Genomic DNA, 18,693 nt, shown 5'->3' with positions numbered 1-18,693 from the left:
ACGTTATCTGTTTATGATACCTCCGCAGCTCTGAACGCTTTATTATTGCAACACTAATTTGCAGATGTTTGGGACCAGTACCTTTAGCAAGACTCAAGATTACGGTTTCACGTAATTGCTGTTCTTTTGATCTTTCTGTTCATCAAGAATTTCTGAAAAAAGGCATCATTTCTGAAGGATCATGTGACAGTGAAGTCTGGAGTAATGATGCTGAAAATTCAGCTTTGCATCACAGGAATAAATGATATATTTTGCTATATATTACAATAAAAACCGGTTCTTTTAAATCGTAATAATTGTAAATAATAGTAAATAATTTAAATAATAGTAAATAAATTGTAATAATATTTTATAATGTAACTGCATTTTTGATTAAATAAGTGCAGCCTTGGTAAGCATAAGATAATTCTTGTAAAACATAGGGAAAAAATATAATGTGCAATTCTCATAATGGCTAATTGTGACTATATTTCTCATATTAAGTAAAGTGTCATTACTTGGACTTTAATATCTTACATGGAAGGTGGCCTGTAATACGAATTGGGATTATAATTGGTCAGTGAGTAATAATTTAAAACATGATACAAGACAACAACATTGACTTCTGCATTAAAAAAATGAATCCATCACTTTATTTACATATTGAAGTGAACCACATAGCTTACAAAAGATCTTATTATCAAACAAATCGAATTTAAAGTGCATTGCTTGGATGAAAATATATAAATAAATATTCACAATAGTGCCTATCGTGACACAATTAAACTTGCCTTTAAAATGACCTAAGATCACAGTTTGTCAGGTCTTTGCCCTTTAAAACTTGTTTGAGACTGACAATTAGACAGTAACTTCATGGAAAAACTTGACATTTACCAGACAGAAGACTAACCACACATCACAGCCTTATATGGTCACAGCATCAGTCGCTGCAGTCAAATGGAACATTGACTGATGCAACAATTTCACGGTGTGATGATCTGCACACATACATCCTAACCCTATATTACCGCTCAAGCCAAAATGAAAGCGAAATGCTTTATTACCCATTTTTTGGGTAAGTTGTTTGTCTGTTTCATCAATATCTCATATGCAAGTTATCTTGGGTCGATGTTATATGATCATAGTAGTACGATATCACAATGACATGTGACAAATTACATTTTCCATGTGTCAGCGATGCCATTGTTGTTCAGAAACACTGAAAGCCATTCCTCTATGTTTACTTTGTATTGCCATAAACAATCGAGAACAGGTAGCCAGCTAATGCCATCTATTACCCAAACAAGTTTAGGTAGTTTAAAGGGCACGGTGCCTCATTTGGTCCCCTTATTAAGCATGCATATATAGATAGCATCATACTAAAACTTCCTGAAAGCACCTTTGCAGATCTTTCACAGTCTTTAAGGTCAAAGCTGTGGCCAGTAGATCTGTCTTCTGAAAGTTAGTGGAGTCAGTTCAAGATATTAAAGTTCAAAACGCAGTGCCACTGTTTTTTCTGTCTATTACAGAATAGGGGCACAAAATGTCTGTCTCGAACTGAAGAAGTTGGCCCATGAAGGCTAAGTTGGGTGAGATGACTTGTCTGCGGCGTTTTACGAAGTCAAAGGCCTCGTCAAGACTGACACGTCGAGCGTGTATGAGGTAGGCCAGGCAGATGGTGGCTGACCGGGAGATTCCTGCTTGACAGTGGACCAGCACTCGACCACCACTCTCTTTTATCGAATCTGCAGATGCAACGAAGGTGAACTTTAGTTTTTAGGTCATTATTATATTCCTTAAGGATTCAGAAATTTATTTTTGTTGATGCCACTAGGACTTACCGATGAAGTGGATGGCCTCTGGAAAGAGGACACGTATGTCTGCAGCCAGACTGTCCTCCACCTTCAGAGTTTTGTACTGAAGTTCCTCCTCAAACAGGTTGGGACAGGAAGAGGATACATTGAGCACAGCCGTGATCCCGCATCGCTCCAGAGTCTCCCGTCTGGATGAGTGATGCGCACTGCCCAGAAAGAGGAAGGGGAGGATTTCAACTGGACCACCCTAGAAATCACAAAAGACAAACATCAATGAGTGTATTTAAAGCACATTGTGATATATTAAATGTCGTTGGATAATTCATAACGATTTTGAGATTTCACATAGCTAACCTGATCATAGAGAGGAGTCTTTCTTCCGGAAACAACGGGCTCTGAATCACTGAGAGCAGGATGGTTTGAGCACATGAGAGGAGGGCTAAAGCAGAGCTCTGGATAAAGTGCGAAGAACCCGTCAAATCCACCTAGAAATGGTCAAAGAAAACATTTTGTTGTTAATAATGTGCATTTCATTTTACAGGGTTCGACAAACAGAACAAGCAAACACTTCAAAAAATTTGTAATAAGCCTGCAAGTGTAGCAAAAATTACATTTTCGATTAGAGATAACCTATGGTGCAAATGTAATACACTGTAAAACAAGGTAAATTTCTCCTTTGTAATATCTTATATATATTTGTAATTATTTTTGACTGGAATAAAAACAGTTGATGCAGATGTTACCACATGACGCACATTTTTATGTTACCTGACAAATAATTTTTACAGTGTATAAAGCAGCTATTTTTGTAGTATGCAAATAAGTTACATTTTCCAACTAATAATATGAATATAGTACTATAGAATCGAATTACTTTCGTTGATATAAGATAATATAGTCAGTCTGAGTCATATTAAATCATATTATTCCAAATCAAATCAGAAGTTACCAGGTGAATGTTTTGTAGTTTACCTGCCAAACCATTTTTCCATTTTTACAGTGAAAATAAATGTAAAGAATATAAAGTACTACTATTAGATGGATAGATAGATAGACAGATCATGTGACTTTAAAGCGCTTCATCTATAAATGTTCTTTAATCTAATGTTTTCGTTGGTGTAAGATATTGTAGTCTTCCTGAGTTATATTAAACCATACTGTTACAGTTCATTTAGATGTTATCACATAAAGCTTTTTAAATTACCTGCGAAACCATTTTACAGTGTATAGAAATATATAAAATACAGCAGTTCAGAACTGAATTTAAGCATCCCCCCCAAAAACAATGACAACATGTCTAGTTCGGTGAAGTTTACCTTGTAAAAAGCAGATGTGCGTCGAGGCAGACTGGACCTCTGACTGAAGGGCACTGAGGAGAAGACTGGCCAGACTCTCGCTCTTCAGATCTCTGACCGAGCGACTGTTGTCATCCAGGACCATCACCGGAGAGAAGTCCCCGTTCCGCAGCTGGGCCAGGAGCGACTTATCCGCCACCAGCCACTCCAGGCACACCACGGAGCTCTTGGACCTCCGTCTCAGCATGGAATTCCAGTTGACGTTGCGGGACTCGAGGATGTGCGCTCGGGAGAAGGCGAGGAATGGCCGGCAGTCCAGCACGATGCATCCCCCAGACGCGAAGAGCTCAGAGGGAGTCCGCAAAATATGAACCAACTCACTGCCTGAGATCTCCAGAGGGTCGCCAATACCCATGACCTCTCCAGACAAAACAACAGCCGTGAGGAAAAACGGATATTCTTCACAGCATCAACAACAGCGCGTTAAAATAAATGGAAACGAATTCGTTTGTCCACTAGAGATGAAGAACTGTAAACAATAACAAAAACAGATGACACAAAAGATATATATATATATTATTTTGTTCGTAGAGGCCTGGCGTGTTTTCACAGTATTATTACTTTAAAATGAACATCGAATAATTTTGTCTTTAAATGTCAATTTCGTATAATAGTTCTCAGTTTTTCATCAAAGCTTAGTTTTGAAGTCCTTTACTTGTCAGCAGATGTGATTCTACAGTAAGGCGGGGTTGGAAACAGTATTTGTATCGCGTCTACTCCGCCACAGCCACGCCTTCGTTTTCCACATAAGGAACAGACGTCACGCACGGAAGCACCATATATGGCCCGTTGACTTAGACCGACATTCCATATATGGCTCTTGATGCGCTCACCCCTTTTTTCCCACTGGCACGTGGTCGTTGGGGTTACCCGTGTTTTTTATTTTGTGACGTGAGTTTAAGCAGTACCATAGAGCCGTAGAACCGCAACACACACACACACACACACACACGTTAAAGCGCGTTCTATTATGACACCTTTGTGGTTGACTTGAGGGCTTTGGGCAAGGTCACGTTAAATCAGGAACATCAAACCACGCGCTGAAGGCGATGATGTATTTTCATGCTTGACCATATCATGTCATTTTGTGTGGGTAAAATACACCGCGCTGCAATTTTCCATACAGGTGTACAGTTTCAGTGGGTGATGCAATTTATTAAAATGACAAATAGATATAAAAGATGATAAGAAAAAGCAAAACCCACAAACAATGCAGTGTATTTATTGCTATAATACAATTTATAAAGATAAGTGCTTTGCAAACAAAGAAAAATAGAAATAAAGAAACAACAAAAAAAAAGTTTATTAAAAATAAGTGGACCAGTAGATACCGGTTAGATTAAAATAATATATTATTATTTTGTTTTATTGAAAATAACAGTGCATTTCAAAGTACAGTGCAGCCCAATATTTAGTCATAAGTAAAAAGTTGTGTTTTCACATCATGTGACTATGAATCTGACATCTGCAGGTGGCATATTATCTAAACACTGTTTGGAATGAACCCTAGACATTTCTAGTTGATTTGATCATACAAATCCTAGAGGTTTATTAGGATTATATGCAGTAAGCATATTTGCAATTCATTTAGGTGTAAAAATAATAATAGTAATTTAGAAATGTACCTAATTTTTCCTTCAAATTCTTTAATATGTTCATCTGACCTCATCAGCGGATATTATTGAAGTTTTTATAGACGTTAAAAATGAAGAAATTAAAATAAACAGATAGCAAGAGTGTATATCAGACAATTTTATCACAATCTAGTGTCTCTGAGACCCCAAACAAGTAATGTGATATATAAACAGGTTATCAAATAGAAATTCTGATTATAATCAACTCTCACAAGATTAAGAAATGTATCACGACATATCATCCTGATGCATTAATCTCAAGTATGATATTTTGAGCTATTAAAGTAGCTCTTGGGTAGGTTTATTATTAGGATTATATGCATTATTAGGATTATATGCAGTAAGCATATCTACAATATATTAAGTTCCTTAGTAATCGAATGATTTTAAGTTGTCTAATATCAATGCTATACGTGACTGCACAAACGCAAAGACAAACAGATCAATTTCAAATGTACGTCTATTTTTAACCCCTAAGAACAAACAACACAGTTGTAGACATTAAGGAGCAGGTTGTTCTCTGGATGCATGAACGAGTCTAATAGCACGGCCTCCCACGCACCCACCTTATTGTGGTTGTCCAGGACTCAGTGTCTAGCCAGCACATTCTCCATGCACGTCCACACACAAGAGTGCTATAAAGGGGGATGTACTTGTGAATGAAACAGTGTGCAGTGGAGAAATAGGCCATGTGATATAAAGTGGAAAAACAACATGAACTCTGGATGCAGGATTATGTTTGGAATTAAACGGCCCAAGGGGCTGGATAATCTTTAACAGCAGTCTGCAATCTGAGGTCACATTCACACTCTCTCTGTTCCTATCACAGCTTATTTGTCTTTCTCTGCACTTTCCCCCGTTTTTGGCTCTGCACTGGCTCTTTGTCTGCAGCTTTAAAGACTAATATCATTACTTTTGAATGCAATGTATTTGGTATTCATCATTTTGCCCTCTGCTTCTCATTCAATATTTAAGATATACAGATTAATTTATAATCACACACTGCCAGATTTTTACAAGATTCAAGATAATGATTTCTTATAATAAAATGCTTTATTAAGAATCTGACAGTGAGATCAGTGCAGACTCGTATTCTGCCATTACACAAGAAGCCACTGTAAATACAAAAAATAATAGTCATATTAATACAATAATAGTCATATTGTGCTGCATTGTGGGATAGCAGTTTAAGTAATATCATTAGTGTTTACTTTGGCTGGGAACCTGGACCTTTTTATAATTGAATTAATTTTCTCCTAGCAAGTGTAATAGTGTTACAGAACACAGTTGGTTATTATGTAGCAAAAATTACACAAGCTTATTCATTTGCATTTTTATATGTCTGTAATTATACTTGACCTTACATTATCTGGATAAGCAAGGACAACTTCATCAGAAAGGTGTCCAAAATCTCCATACAATTGCTTGTTTAAAACTTGTAATGTAGTGTTGCACCAATTTTTTTATAACACGATATTTTTTTACGAACAAACACTGATACTTAAGTGATTGACTATGAAGTCTGATCATAAATGATGTTTTAACTTCAAACCGTTGCTTCCGACTAGGTCTATCCATAATATTGTTTTATGCATCGCTTTTGATTCAAGAGAGAAATATGAACAGATCAAGCTCTGTTTATAAGCAAAAACAGTTCAAAACAAATATATTAGTGGATTTTATGTGAGAGGACAACAGTGGATGGACTTTTACACTGGAGGAGGCGTTGTTATGGATTATGGACTGGACTATTTTGGCCAGAAGTGATGGCTTAAGTTAAAACACCTAAATTATGTTTCTTACAAGCACACACCGTTTCACTTCACAAGACATTTCTTGATACACTGGAGTCGTTTGGATTAGCTGTTGATTACTGTAATGTTTTTATCAACTGTTTGGACTCTGATTCTGACAGCAACCATTCACTGCAGAGGATCCACTGATGAGCAAGTGATGTAATGCTACATTTCTCCAAAACTGTTTTGATGAAGAAACAAACTAATCTTGGATGGCCTGAGGGTAATTTTTAGCAAATTTTCAATTTTGGGTGAACTATTCCTTAATGAGTGGTAGGGGATTTTTATGCTATTGTGGTGAGCTGAGTCAGGTGAACTACAGTATTAGTATGACTCGTCAACCGGGACTGCAACTTAACATTGGTCACTGCAGTCAACATAATTTTAAAAGAAATTGTCCGTCAAACAGAAAAAAGAAAAAGAAAAAAAGAAACAAAATTAATTTATTCATGCTTGGAAGTCTAACAACACACAATTACAGTTATTGTTGATAGTCATTTGATCACAGTCATTTCCTGCTATTGTCACAGTATGCAGTCGTCATTTATTGTAGAACCACTACTGTAAAAATTACTGTGAAAGTACCACTAGTAGCCAGGAATAAAATGTAGATGCAAATGAATGTACAGAAACTAGTAACCAAATGTAAATTTAAATGAAGGTAGAAACTAATAGCCAGTGATTAAAAAAAAAAAGAAGTTCACCCACATTTATTTCTGTACAGTGTGGAATGTCACCCACTGGTCTGAGCTCACCTTTTATTTATTTTAAATGACAACAACAAACATATGGCACTACTAACATGAGGGAGGATGTTTGAGTCTGTGAGTCACATATATGAGAATGGAAATGATTCTTCCTCATGTATGATTGATACAGCCTATCAAATGTGATGCATCACAGGAATACAGACTTATGCTATTGCTCAAAAACACCCCCATAAGATAACTAAAAACACCTTGCGGTCAACATAACCAGCATGACTTAAAATGACATCATTATGCCTCATGCTGACAAGAAAGATTATTCTTAACTTTCATGTTCTGTTACAATTGACTTTACGGTTTTTATATGTGGGGTGATGTACGTGTATATCATTACATTAATTTAGATATTTAAGTCTTTGTCTTATTTTTCCTCAGACCTCACCGAAAACCAGGTGGCAGATATTATTGAATCGTTAACTGCCTTGTTTATCATGTGACTGGTATCGATTTTAGTAATTCTGTTTCAGTCAAACTGACACAGCTAAAAATGAAAAACTACTAACGATAAACTAAGAAATTAAAATACACAGTTGGCAGGAAAGTATCTCTACACTTTATCATAATAATTTTTTTATTGTATTATTTAATATTTGATTTCCAGGTTAAAATGATAAGAAACATTTTGATGTTTTAATGAAAATTAGCATTGCATTGATTGAAATCATTTCTTATCTGCCAAAATATACAGTATTTCTCAACATTGTCAAATAAACACGTGTACATATTCAGCTCACTCTAAAATCACAAAGCAAAACTAAAACCACTTTTGTAAAAGGAAGAGGAGGAGGATCCTCCCATGCACTGTTTTTCTTTCCCTGAATGTGTGTAAAGAGCAGCTGAGTTCAGCTCCGTCCTTCTTTCTCTTTCACTCCCTCAGTCTTGAATTTCCCTTCATTCACTCTGTCTCTCCCCCGTCTTTTTCCCCTACACTTTCTCCCACAACTGCGGCCACTCTTCCATCCCACACTCCTCCTCCTTTTAAGCTCAAGAATATGAGGTTTTGTGTTCGTACTTGCCTCATATTTGAGCGCATGTCTTTGCATGTCAAATAATTGGTTTGTAACGCAACACCATCATTGCATCAAATGATTATTTAGTAAAGACTCACTTCACAGTTGATATGAGATTAACTGTTCATGTTTTAACTAATTGAATGTGTTAATTTAGTGCAATTAATTAAAAAAAGAATATGCCTCCTGGCCTGTATCTAGATTACACAAAAAGGGATTTTTCTACCATGGCAGTAATCAAATAACATGTTGTTGTTGATGTTCTTGCTGCTACTACAGGCAATACGTCTTGCCAGTCAACAATAACTGAAAAAACAAACAGCTCAGAATGAGTAGATACATAACAAATAAAGTTTTCCATTGTTTCCATTCTCATCGGTTTATTTCATCATATGCTACGTGAATTCAGCATACACACCTGTTGCATTAAGTGTGTGTGTGTGTGTGTGTAGCATTGAATAATCTATATGTGGTTTTGTGAGGGTGTCAGGATGAGGGTGTTCATTTTAAATGTGTAAACTGTTGCGAAGATGGTGCTGTGGGCTGAGGTTAGTGTAACGAGCCATGTAATGTCACAGCTTCCTGTTTGGCAGAGAAAAAAATATAGAACTGTCCCTTCTTGCTGTAGAAATAGGGCCTGTTTACTGTCGGAAAAGAATTCAATAATACAAAATTGACACGATTGTTTTTTAACTAAATATTATTGTATGCATCATTATATAATCAATGTATTATTGTATATATGATACAATGGTGCATACATGAATTTTCCACAAACTCTAATACATTAAATAAATTAATTAATTAATTAAAACAACTGAAATTTAAATATTTGACACTTTAATAATCACCTACAGATGTGTGAACATGCAGATTATTATTTTTTAAATAGATATTTATTTATTTTAATATTTCCTGTGTTAGTTGTCTCCAGTGGATCAAATGATTTATGTACGTCATGAATGTCGACACAGCCTAATATTAATACTCATGACTACATCTTGATCACAAATTGCAAATGTAGCTAAAAAAATATTCGCTTGAGGGATGCCTCCTCCACGTTTGTTTAATGATCAAACCGTCTGTGTCTCATAAAGGAAGTTGATGAGTAATCCAGTGAAAATCAAAACTTATTCTATGTACGTGTTCTGTTTTGTATTCTATGTTTTGTTCCAGAGAAACAAATAACCCGTTCAAGCCAGAAAGCTGGAGGAATAAATAAGCTAATGTAATTAGCGGAGTTAAAAAAATGTTTTGGAAGAACTATTCGACCTGCGTTTACTCGGGCAGTGTTTCTTGCCTCCCATGATGTCACTCGTCTTGCTAAAACAACAGTAAGATGGTAAACAATAGCTGAAAGCATCCAAACCTGTCATTCAAAATCACGACTGAGCAGACCTTTCAAAATGGATCATTTCCTGTTACTTAAAGGACTTTCCCCAGAATCCCCAGTGACATGATAATATAAGGATATCATAAACATTAACATTGTGATTTTCTATAAAGCTGCTTTGAAATAATGAAATGCTGTGAAAATATGACTTCTGGTATATCTTCTAAAGATTTCAGCCACCTGTTCACGTCGAACAACACAATACTGTAACTGAAAGAACTGAAAAACAGTCAATCAGATGTAATGGAGCCATTCTGAACAGGAAGTCTGACAGTCTCTCAGTTACCGAAGGGGAACTTCACATGAAAACAAGCGTTTGAGAGTTTTCAGCGTACTCTCCTCTGGCCAGAAGAGCGGATAATCCCCAGGATTAACCAGTAGGCAGGGGAATATTCATTCTAGAAAAACATTGTAATCCAAGAGATTTACCTCTCTCACTTTATCTCTGGTTCTCTCCCACGTGTCTGCCCAACCAAAACGTGTCTTCCTTTTTCATTTCCAGTGAATGGATCTATTTTACATAGCATGTGTGTGTTTGTGAACTCAGTGTGTAATTGAATAACATACGACAGCACCTGGTGGACAGATAATAATGCAAATGGCATTAACCACTGAAATAAACCCAAAATAAATCACCCATGAAAATCTACCTCCAGAGCTTGTCACATGACTTCATGTCAAATAATGATGTCACTATTTTCTGTATGAGCTTTTGCCAAATGCTGCTGCTTCTTTTTTCTTTCATCTGTGTGCCTTAAAATTGCCATCAACTTCTCATAGAAATTTAAATACTAAAAAGAAATGCATACAAGTGGAATAAATAAATAAATGGAAGTGGAAAAGAGTTTCTGTTTTACGCGTGTTTTGAGCATGCGTCATGGTACTGTTTTCAAATGGAATTTATTGCAAAGCTGAATTTTCAGCAGCCATTACTCCAGTCTTCAGTGTCACAATATACATACATGTCTTTACTTTAATGTATTTAAAGTATTAAATAAAATAAAAAAATTACTGACCCTAACGTTATTTAAAAATCTATATATATAAAATAAAATATATGATCTTTTAAACGCTCACACTGTAGCATTTGAAACTCATCAGTCTTTTGGGTGTCTGTGGTCATTTATTCGTGTCTCTTTGGATCACATCCACTCATCAGCTCAATGTTCTCCACATCCTCCCCCTCTCCTCCTCTCCTGCTGTCTCTCTCCTCCTCCTGCCACTTCATGCTCACTCTGTCAGAGCGACACAAAGCAACATGACAGAATGGATGCAAACAAAGTGTGCTTCCTTCCTAATGTTGTCTCTTTGGACAAAATCAGCAGGATGCCATGACAGATCACCCACTGTCATTCTTTCTTCCTCCCCATTCTCTCTCTCTCTCCAACCCTCATGCATGCATATAATATGCTGAGCTGCATACTATATTCCATTAAAATAATAATATAGTTTAAGTTTTAGTAATTGTGTTAGGTGCTTTTTTAATTTTTATTTGGTTTTGTTTCTTTTTATATTATCGGCCCATTTTTGCCAAATTGCCATGGCAACATTTATTATTTTCATCTAGTTTTCATCTAATATTTATACTTGATTTGATCTCAGCTTTACTGCAATTAATGAAAATGAGTTGTAATAGTTTTAGTTAACAGTAACAACACTGGCCATGATTTCATAAACAAACAATGACAGGCATCCCATTCAACTTCTGTGGAAATCTGCTGATCTTCTGTGGGTGCAGATTCCATGTGGGCCTGATTATGTCTTGCAAAATATGAAAATGAATAAAAATATAAACAAAGGACACTTAAATGGAAGCTTGTATGAAATGAAATTTGACTTAAATATAATACTGCTAATAGTAGCACAAAATATGCACAGAAAGACAATTATTTAATAAACTGTAAGGTCATCCAATAAATGTTTTGTGAAGTAAAATCGAGGGAAAACCCGCAAGTCCTTTTCTACAAAATGCTCAATAACGGATTCATCATTTAATTACTCATTCTTTCCTTCCCTATCTTTATTTTCGCCCATTTTCTATTTTGTTCTTCTTGTTGTTCGAACTATATTCAAAAGCCCCTTTTTAATATGTTCTAACCATCTTGTTATGACATACCTGAGGTTCACTATGATGACAAGGCTGCCTGTGATGCTGAGTACAGTCAGTAAAATCAGAATAATGATGAGACTGCTCCTCTGAAGGCCGTGAAGTGTGGTATCATAACCCGAGGGCAGGGACGGCAAAGCCACAATCAGTCTAGGGGTTGTAGATGGCAGTGGGTTGACTGAGGGAAAGAGAGACAGATGAGAGGAGGACAAATCTAGACCACAATGAGTAATTAAATTCAATAAACGTCGCCTACCTTTCAGTTTGAAATACATGCGGGACAGCGTAGTACCCTTTTGATCCTGTAGGAGGCAGCGGTACATGCCTTCCTCATTGACTTTCAGCTGATTGAGGACAATTTTAGACTCCTTTGTCACCACCAGCGCTTCATACTCTCCGTCATGTGACAGCTTGCAGTGAATAATAAACAGGCTGCATTTTAGTACATTTTAGGAAATAATTCCAATTTAAATCAGTGTACTCTGGTCTGGAAAGATCAATACTTGAGTGTATTTTCAAACTGCAGCTTATCAAGCAAAAAGCTAATGATTTAAAGTAGGCTACCTGGTAGAATACATGGTGTATTAAAGCTATTCAAGGGGACATGTTTTCTTTAACATTACTATAAAATGACACATCATTAGATAATGTATATAACTAGTACTTGTTGGGAAAAGTAGACTATCATTATTAGCTGAGCTGTTGTCATGCTACTAAGAAAATGAGTTAAGTTAGCATCTCTCTACTCTCCAACATACACAAATAATTTAAAAAGCACAAATAGTGTAAAAATCTTAAATTTATATATTAAAAAAAACTGTACTGCTTATAATATTACTGAAATAAAAGGCCACTTAAGTGTATTTAGAGCCACTTTCATGGCTTTCTTAACACATATAAGTAAACTTTGAAAAATGCACTTTGTATTATTGACAAATTATTTTTTTTACATTTTTTGACATTATTTTATGACATTTTTTTTGTCATTTTTTAAAATAGTAGCTACATTTATTTTGATGTGCTGAATACTAAAGTACACGTAAAGTACTTGACTGTAATTTTATCTGTAGTGTGTTATTCAATATTACATTTAAGGCTATATATACAGTAAAATTACTTAAGTGGGTCAAAAGCACTCTTAAGTTTAGCTAATTCCGTTCAATATCAATTTAAACTATAATAAATTTTCATTCAATTGCAAATAACATGCAATTAGGTTTTCCTGAAAACATTCCAGTCAGTTTGCACTTATTCATATTCTTTTAAAGTGTATTTTAACTGTAATAAGGACTGTTTACAAAAAACATACTACAGTGTATTTCTGATGTTGTCTGAAACAGTATTCAAAATGGCTTCAGGATTCTTTGAAAACAGCAAATGGGTTTGTTTGTCTGTGTGCACGTACATTCTTTTCTCCAGGATGCCAGGAGTAATGGTACTCGGTCTGCCCAACTACAAGAGCGTGCCAGGACAGGAAACAGTCCAGCACCACCTCCTCTCCTTCATCTGCCTCAAGATGATGCTCTGATAGTGAGAGAAAGAATACAAAGAAGAGAGAAGGACAAAAGAGAAGTGTGCCGTGTTAATATAGTCAGAAAAAATCATCTTGGTGTGTGTATCTGTGGGCGTTTGTCTGTCTCACCTTCACAGTCTAGTGGCGGCGTGGCTGACTGACACGTAAAGAGCCCATACTGACAGGAAGTGCAGTTCATCACTCTCTGATACAACAGCCCTGTAGCAAACAAGCATCCGTATACACGATAAATATATCATACTTTACACACTCTTTATCCTGTAACACATACACCATTTCACATTTCATTTATTACATGTGTTACTGGCTGTTTCACTGTAATTATCTGTGAAATTTACTGAGCGTAAAATTATTTCTACACCAGAATAAGTGTGTACAAAATTTTGACTTCTTGTGTTAAGATATTCCTAATAATATTATAGAGAAATATAGAGGAATCTCAAATCTGTACTTACCACATTTATTTGGACACAGACCTTTGAAAAAGAATAATAATAAAAAAGATAATACAGAAAAAGATCATTAGTGAGAATTAGATGTTCTGACACATTTTTGCTATATAAAATCTAATGTATGCCATACCGTGGGCAGCAAAAATCTCCAAATGTTTCTGAAGGATTCTCTTTCCTTTCTCCACTATATTAATCATATCCCACTGAATAGAACCTAAACGAGAAGAACACAACATTAGTTTTACATGTTGTCAGATGTAAAGCATCTACGTTTTTCTGATGTTTTTGCTCTATAGACTTCAGACTAGAACTTTTCTTCTTCTTAAAAAATTAAAAAGGACATAATCTACATCCACAAGCGCTCACCTGTCTTGTCCTCTTTCCAGTGCCTCTTGAATTCACTCTGGTATTCTGTCCGTGCACGATAGAGAGTTGTGGGATCTAAAGCAAACATCAGATAGCACTCAACATCATCATTTAAAAATATAATTTGAAGACAAAATAGAAATTTGGCCAATCTTGCATGTATTAGTTTCAAAACACCTAAGCATTTTCCCACCTTTTCCCAAATTTTTGAATTAGCAAAGCCATCAAAACAACAAAATAGCATAAATATATTATGCATATTGACCAACAATTTTAACAAAACTTTTTTTTATATATATATTTGAGCTTCTTCAAGGTTGCCTTCCTCTCAATAAGAATTAGTTTTCATTTTGCCTTCATTTTTATGTTAAAGTTTTACTTTAAAAAACTACTATTGAGCATAGGCAATGTTATTTATAGATAATTGTTCAGAGAATGTGCTAATCTAAACTGCTAACTTCTACTACATTTTACAGATATGAATAGCAGTATCTCCCAGCTATATTACAGCAGTACCTATGACACCGCGAAACCGTCTGCTGGTGTCCCGATAGTTGACGTAAGCATGCTCAATGATTTGCTTCAGTTCGATCTGATCACGGACAGTGATTCCTTTAACTGTTGACAGGAAGTCTTCATGCACATAACAAACCACCTGGTCACACTGCAGACAGGACCTTACAATGGGGCATGAACCAAGAATCAAAAGCCAGCCGAAAAGAAATACAAAAGCCATTTAGGAGAGACAGCAAGCTGTGGCCTTTAAAATATAAAAAGTGAATCTTTGGCATTCTTTAGTAATGTCACTTGAGAGCCAAAGAAGCCGTATGATGTCATACATGCAGAAACATTCTAAACGCCATAGCAACACATGCTATTTAGACATGTTGCTACAAATATACCCCAGCGACTTAAGACTGGTTTTGTGGTCCAGGGTCACATATGAAGACGACAGTTACAATGGATAAAAAAAAAAAACACACATTTCCTCTCCCAAATAAACATTTTCATATCACAAATTTTACAAATACTAGTGGTTTTGCCATTGAATTAGCATAAACATTTATAAGACTGAAATTAATCAACTTTATATTTCAAAATAATATTTTAATTACCAGGAAATGAACTGCATCTATTTTTATCATTTCTAGTTCAATTTTACTTTATTTTAGTTTAAATATTCCTATATAAATAATAATTATTATCTTAATTTTTTATTTAACTTGACATCCCTAACTTCTCATTTTGTTTGGGGAAGTAATCCACAAAACTTTAGTCCATCAATTGAAGTGGACAGCACGTAATAAACAAATTTATCAAGACATTTCACTGGAAGAAGTGTTATTAAAGATAATGGACTCTGAATGCAGACAAGAGGGTTGAGGCAGGTTACTTCCTCTAGATCAGAGTCCTGCTGTCAAAGTACATCATCACATTAAGCTTAGCTCACTCAGTGGTTAACCATGACAGCGGCGGTCTGTCCCACCTCGGCACAGGCCTGATGTAGGTGACAACTGCAAGATCCTTTTGCTTCGTTCATGACGTGCAATGATTACGTAGGTGTGAAGACAATGAACGTATGCACATGAGGACATCGGAAAGTTTTGAGGTTTCCATGTCCTTAAAAAACATGATCATCAGGTTTTAAAAAATAAAAGCATTGTTTGTTAGCAGTGGACTTAGACTTTTGACTTTACTGTATACGCTCACACACAAACATGCATAAAAATATGCACACACAGCATAATCCAAAACAATTTTTTCAAAATCAGTCAAAATCTACATAATATTGCCACCAACTGGTACAAAAAGCAGAAATGCTAAACTCATCACTGCAATCAAGAAATTATTAATTTTAGTCAAATATAGGTATTTGGACACCAAAAATATAACATTTACTAAAGGATAAAAGATTATGAGCAGGAAAAAGATTTACCTGATAGTTATCACTTACCAGAACATCTTAGATTAAGTTCAACATATATTGTACCTCCACAGAAACTATACATTGAAAAGATAATTTATGTGCCCTTAACCATGCGTTTACGTGTGCTTATCCATAAGTCTGTAAAATATTGCAGCGCACATACTGTACAATGAAAATCTTCATCCAAGCACTCATGTTAGAAGGCTCAACACTGTAAAAAAGAATAAGCATGGAATTTTGCTTTTTAACATTTCAATTCATTATAATTATTGCTTACAGTAACTGTTTTGAGTAACTTTCTGAAGTTAAAGTATGGGAAGCAACTCATCACGAGAAGCTTCTGTGACAAGAAAATCCACAACAATGTAAAGACACTACTAGTAAACCGTCAAACATTCTGGAAGGAGGCATTTAAAAAAAAATTAAGCTTATTTGAATATAAATAAGCTAAATAGAACGTATTAAGCCAATTTACCTAAAAATAAATAAATAATACAATCTGATTATATTATAATAGAAAAAGAGTGTAGTTGTTGCTAATTGTTAGAAGAATAGAACATTGTTTTTGACATGATTTTTTATGGTGTTTTCACAAACACAATCTCATGGCAATTCATACCCTAGTAAAAAAGTAATATATTTAAAATACATTTATTTCATACTAAGTATAGTTAAAAATCTATTACATATTTACTGACATATCGTTTGAGACTTACTGATATAAAAATCATAATTAAACTGTATTTGGAGCACTACTTGTGAACAATGCACATTTCTTAATATTAAGCCTCAAATTTGTTTTATGTTGCTGTTGATGAGTATCGTATGATCTTTGAATAATATTGATCTTTAAATGCAAGATATTTACCTGAATTATACTTGCAATAGTTCCACTTTTGCACAATCAAATATACTTAAGTATATCTTTAGTTTGACTTCAGCACTACTTCCACACAATTAAAGTGCATTAAGTACAAAATTAGTTATTCCAATTTAGCAGAATTGAAGTATACCAGTTTAGTATACTAAAAGTACAATTGCAGGGTATTTCTGTTAAGTACACAAATGTGTAATGCAAATGTATTTCAAATACATTTTAGTATAGTTATTTTTCAATAGGGTAACTATTAGGGCTGGGTTTTGACACAAATTTCACTATTCGATTCGATTCTCATTCACAAGCTTGCGATTTGATTCGATTCGATTCAATATCGATTATTTTGGATATATATCAGGTACAGTACATGCCAAATTTTCTCAAGGAAAAAAAATCTCTCAACTAATGCTGTAAAATATACATGAGAGTCAGCTGGTACTACATTACTATAAGATTGAAGGTTAAAATTAACTGATTTGTTAAAATTTCACTTAATGAAGTTTTTAAAATAATAAAGTTACAATTACAAAATATTTCTACTTCAATTTTATTTTTATTTTTTTAAATATAAACATAATGGTGGCTCTCATAAAATCTTGATGGATTATGGTATTAATGTGGAGGAGATGATCAGTTCACATGCGCCTCGTGCTGCCGCGTCTGTTGAACTGAGGCGCTACAGCGATCGGTCACGCCACATTAAACAGCGCCAAAACAGCATTTATTGTTTGAATACTGCAATACAATGGACAGAATTTGAAATCTGAGACTTTGTTTCATATTAAAAGTACCAAAGCACAATGCTTATTGCGATATATTGGATGGGACGTTCCGTCCCCTTCAACGTTCCGTCCATTAACTGAAAACAGGCTAGACTAATCGATTCTTGAGATTTAAGAATCGATATCGTTCCGTAAAAATGAGAATCGATTAATATCGAAATATCGATATTTTTACCCAGCCTAGTAACTGTTACATTTTGGTGAAAAGGTGGCTAATTCAGATTAATTTGTGTGATCTTATTCGTACAATCTGAAATATCGGTTTTGGAGGTGGACCTTCATGCTTAGGCTACTGGTTTTCTAAAAACCATACATTTTCGTATGATTCACATCGTACAAATTCATGTGAAATCACCACCTTGTAAAATAGATATGTTTTACGTGAGACTGTTGGTTGGTTTTTACAGTCTTTACAACAGTTTTACAACGTTTACAGTGACTACACAATATAAGACTCTGAGACACAAGAACAATCAGTGAGACACTAAAGAAAAAACATTCTCACACGCCCTCCCAGAAACCATAATCACTGTGACACCACACCTAAAATAATAAAGTTATTGTGCCCAATCTTCAGTGTCCAGACAGCTGTTTGCTGAAGATCTCTGCTTTCTGATGGCATGATGTATCACGCTTTTGAAGATCCAAATAACTGTTAAAGGGACACTCACCCTTGAAAGGTAAAAAAAAACAAAGCAGCACAGCTGGAAAACCCCTGAAATGTGATTCTAATTCACTTTTACTTTCTCAGACCTCTTTTTGCTAGGAAAATCCCTTTTATTACTCAGCATTTGAAAGATTCATTCATTTCAAGTAATATTTTTCCAACTTTTGTACAGCTTAATCAAACGAACTAACATATATCAGATTGTACACACACACACACACACACACATATAT

At 35.0% G+C, this 18,693-nt stretch overlaps 2 protein-coding genes across 2 annotated transcripts; both read right to left on the bottom strand.

Annotated features, from left to right (window-relative positions):
* Positions 1-610: 610 nt before the first annotated feature.
* Positions 611-4,031, bottom strand: LOC107712482 (dual specificity protein phosphatase 2-like). Its single transcript, XM_016517748.1, has 4 exons — positions 3,110-4,031; positions 2,148-2,278; positions 1,821-2,040; positions 611-1,724 (listed from the first exon to the last, which is right to left on the bottom strand). Exons 1-4 carry the CDS (start codon positions 3,501-3,503, stop codon positions 1,471-1,473), a joined length of 999 nt encoding a protein of 332 aa, XP_016373234.1. The 5' UTR covers positions 3,504-4,031; the 3' UTR covers positions 611-1,470.
* A 6,840-nt stretch (positions 4,032-10,871) lies between these two features.
* LOC107712468 (izumo sperm-egg fusion protein 1-like) lies at positions 10,872-14,038 on the bottom strand. Its single transcript, XM_016517725.1, has 7 exons — positions 13,972-14,038; positions 13,845-13,865; positions 13,498-13,587; positions 13,261-13,379; positions 12,112-12,265; positions 11,865-12,033; positions 10,872-10,983 (listed from the first exon to the last, which is right to left on the bottom strand). The coding sequence occupies exons 1-7, from the start codon at positions 14,036-14,038 to the stop codon at positions 10,872-10,874; spliced, it is 732 nt and encodes a 243-aa protein (XP_016373211.1).
* Between the last annotated feature and the right edge of the window lie 4,655 nt (positions 14,039-18,693).

Source organism: Sinocyclocheilus rhinocerous, unplaced genomic scaffold (assembly GCF_001515625.1).
Source record: "Sinocyclocheilus rhinocerous isolate Xijiao unplaced genomic scaffold, SAMN03320098_v1.1 scaffold87, whole genome shotgun sequence".
NCBI classification, from domain to species: Eukaryota; Metazoa; Chordata; class Actinopteri; order Cypriniformes; family Cyprinidae; genus Sinocyclocheilus; species Sinocyclocheilus rhinocerous.
This window is presented reverse-complemented; position numbering and strand designations above follow the sequence as displayed.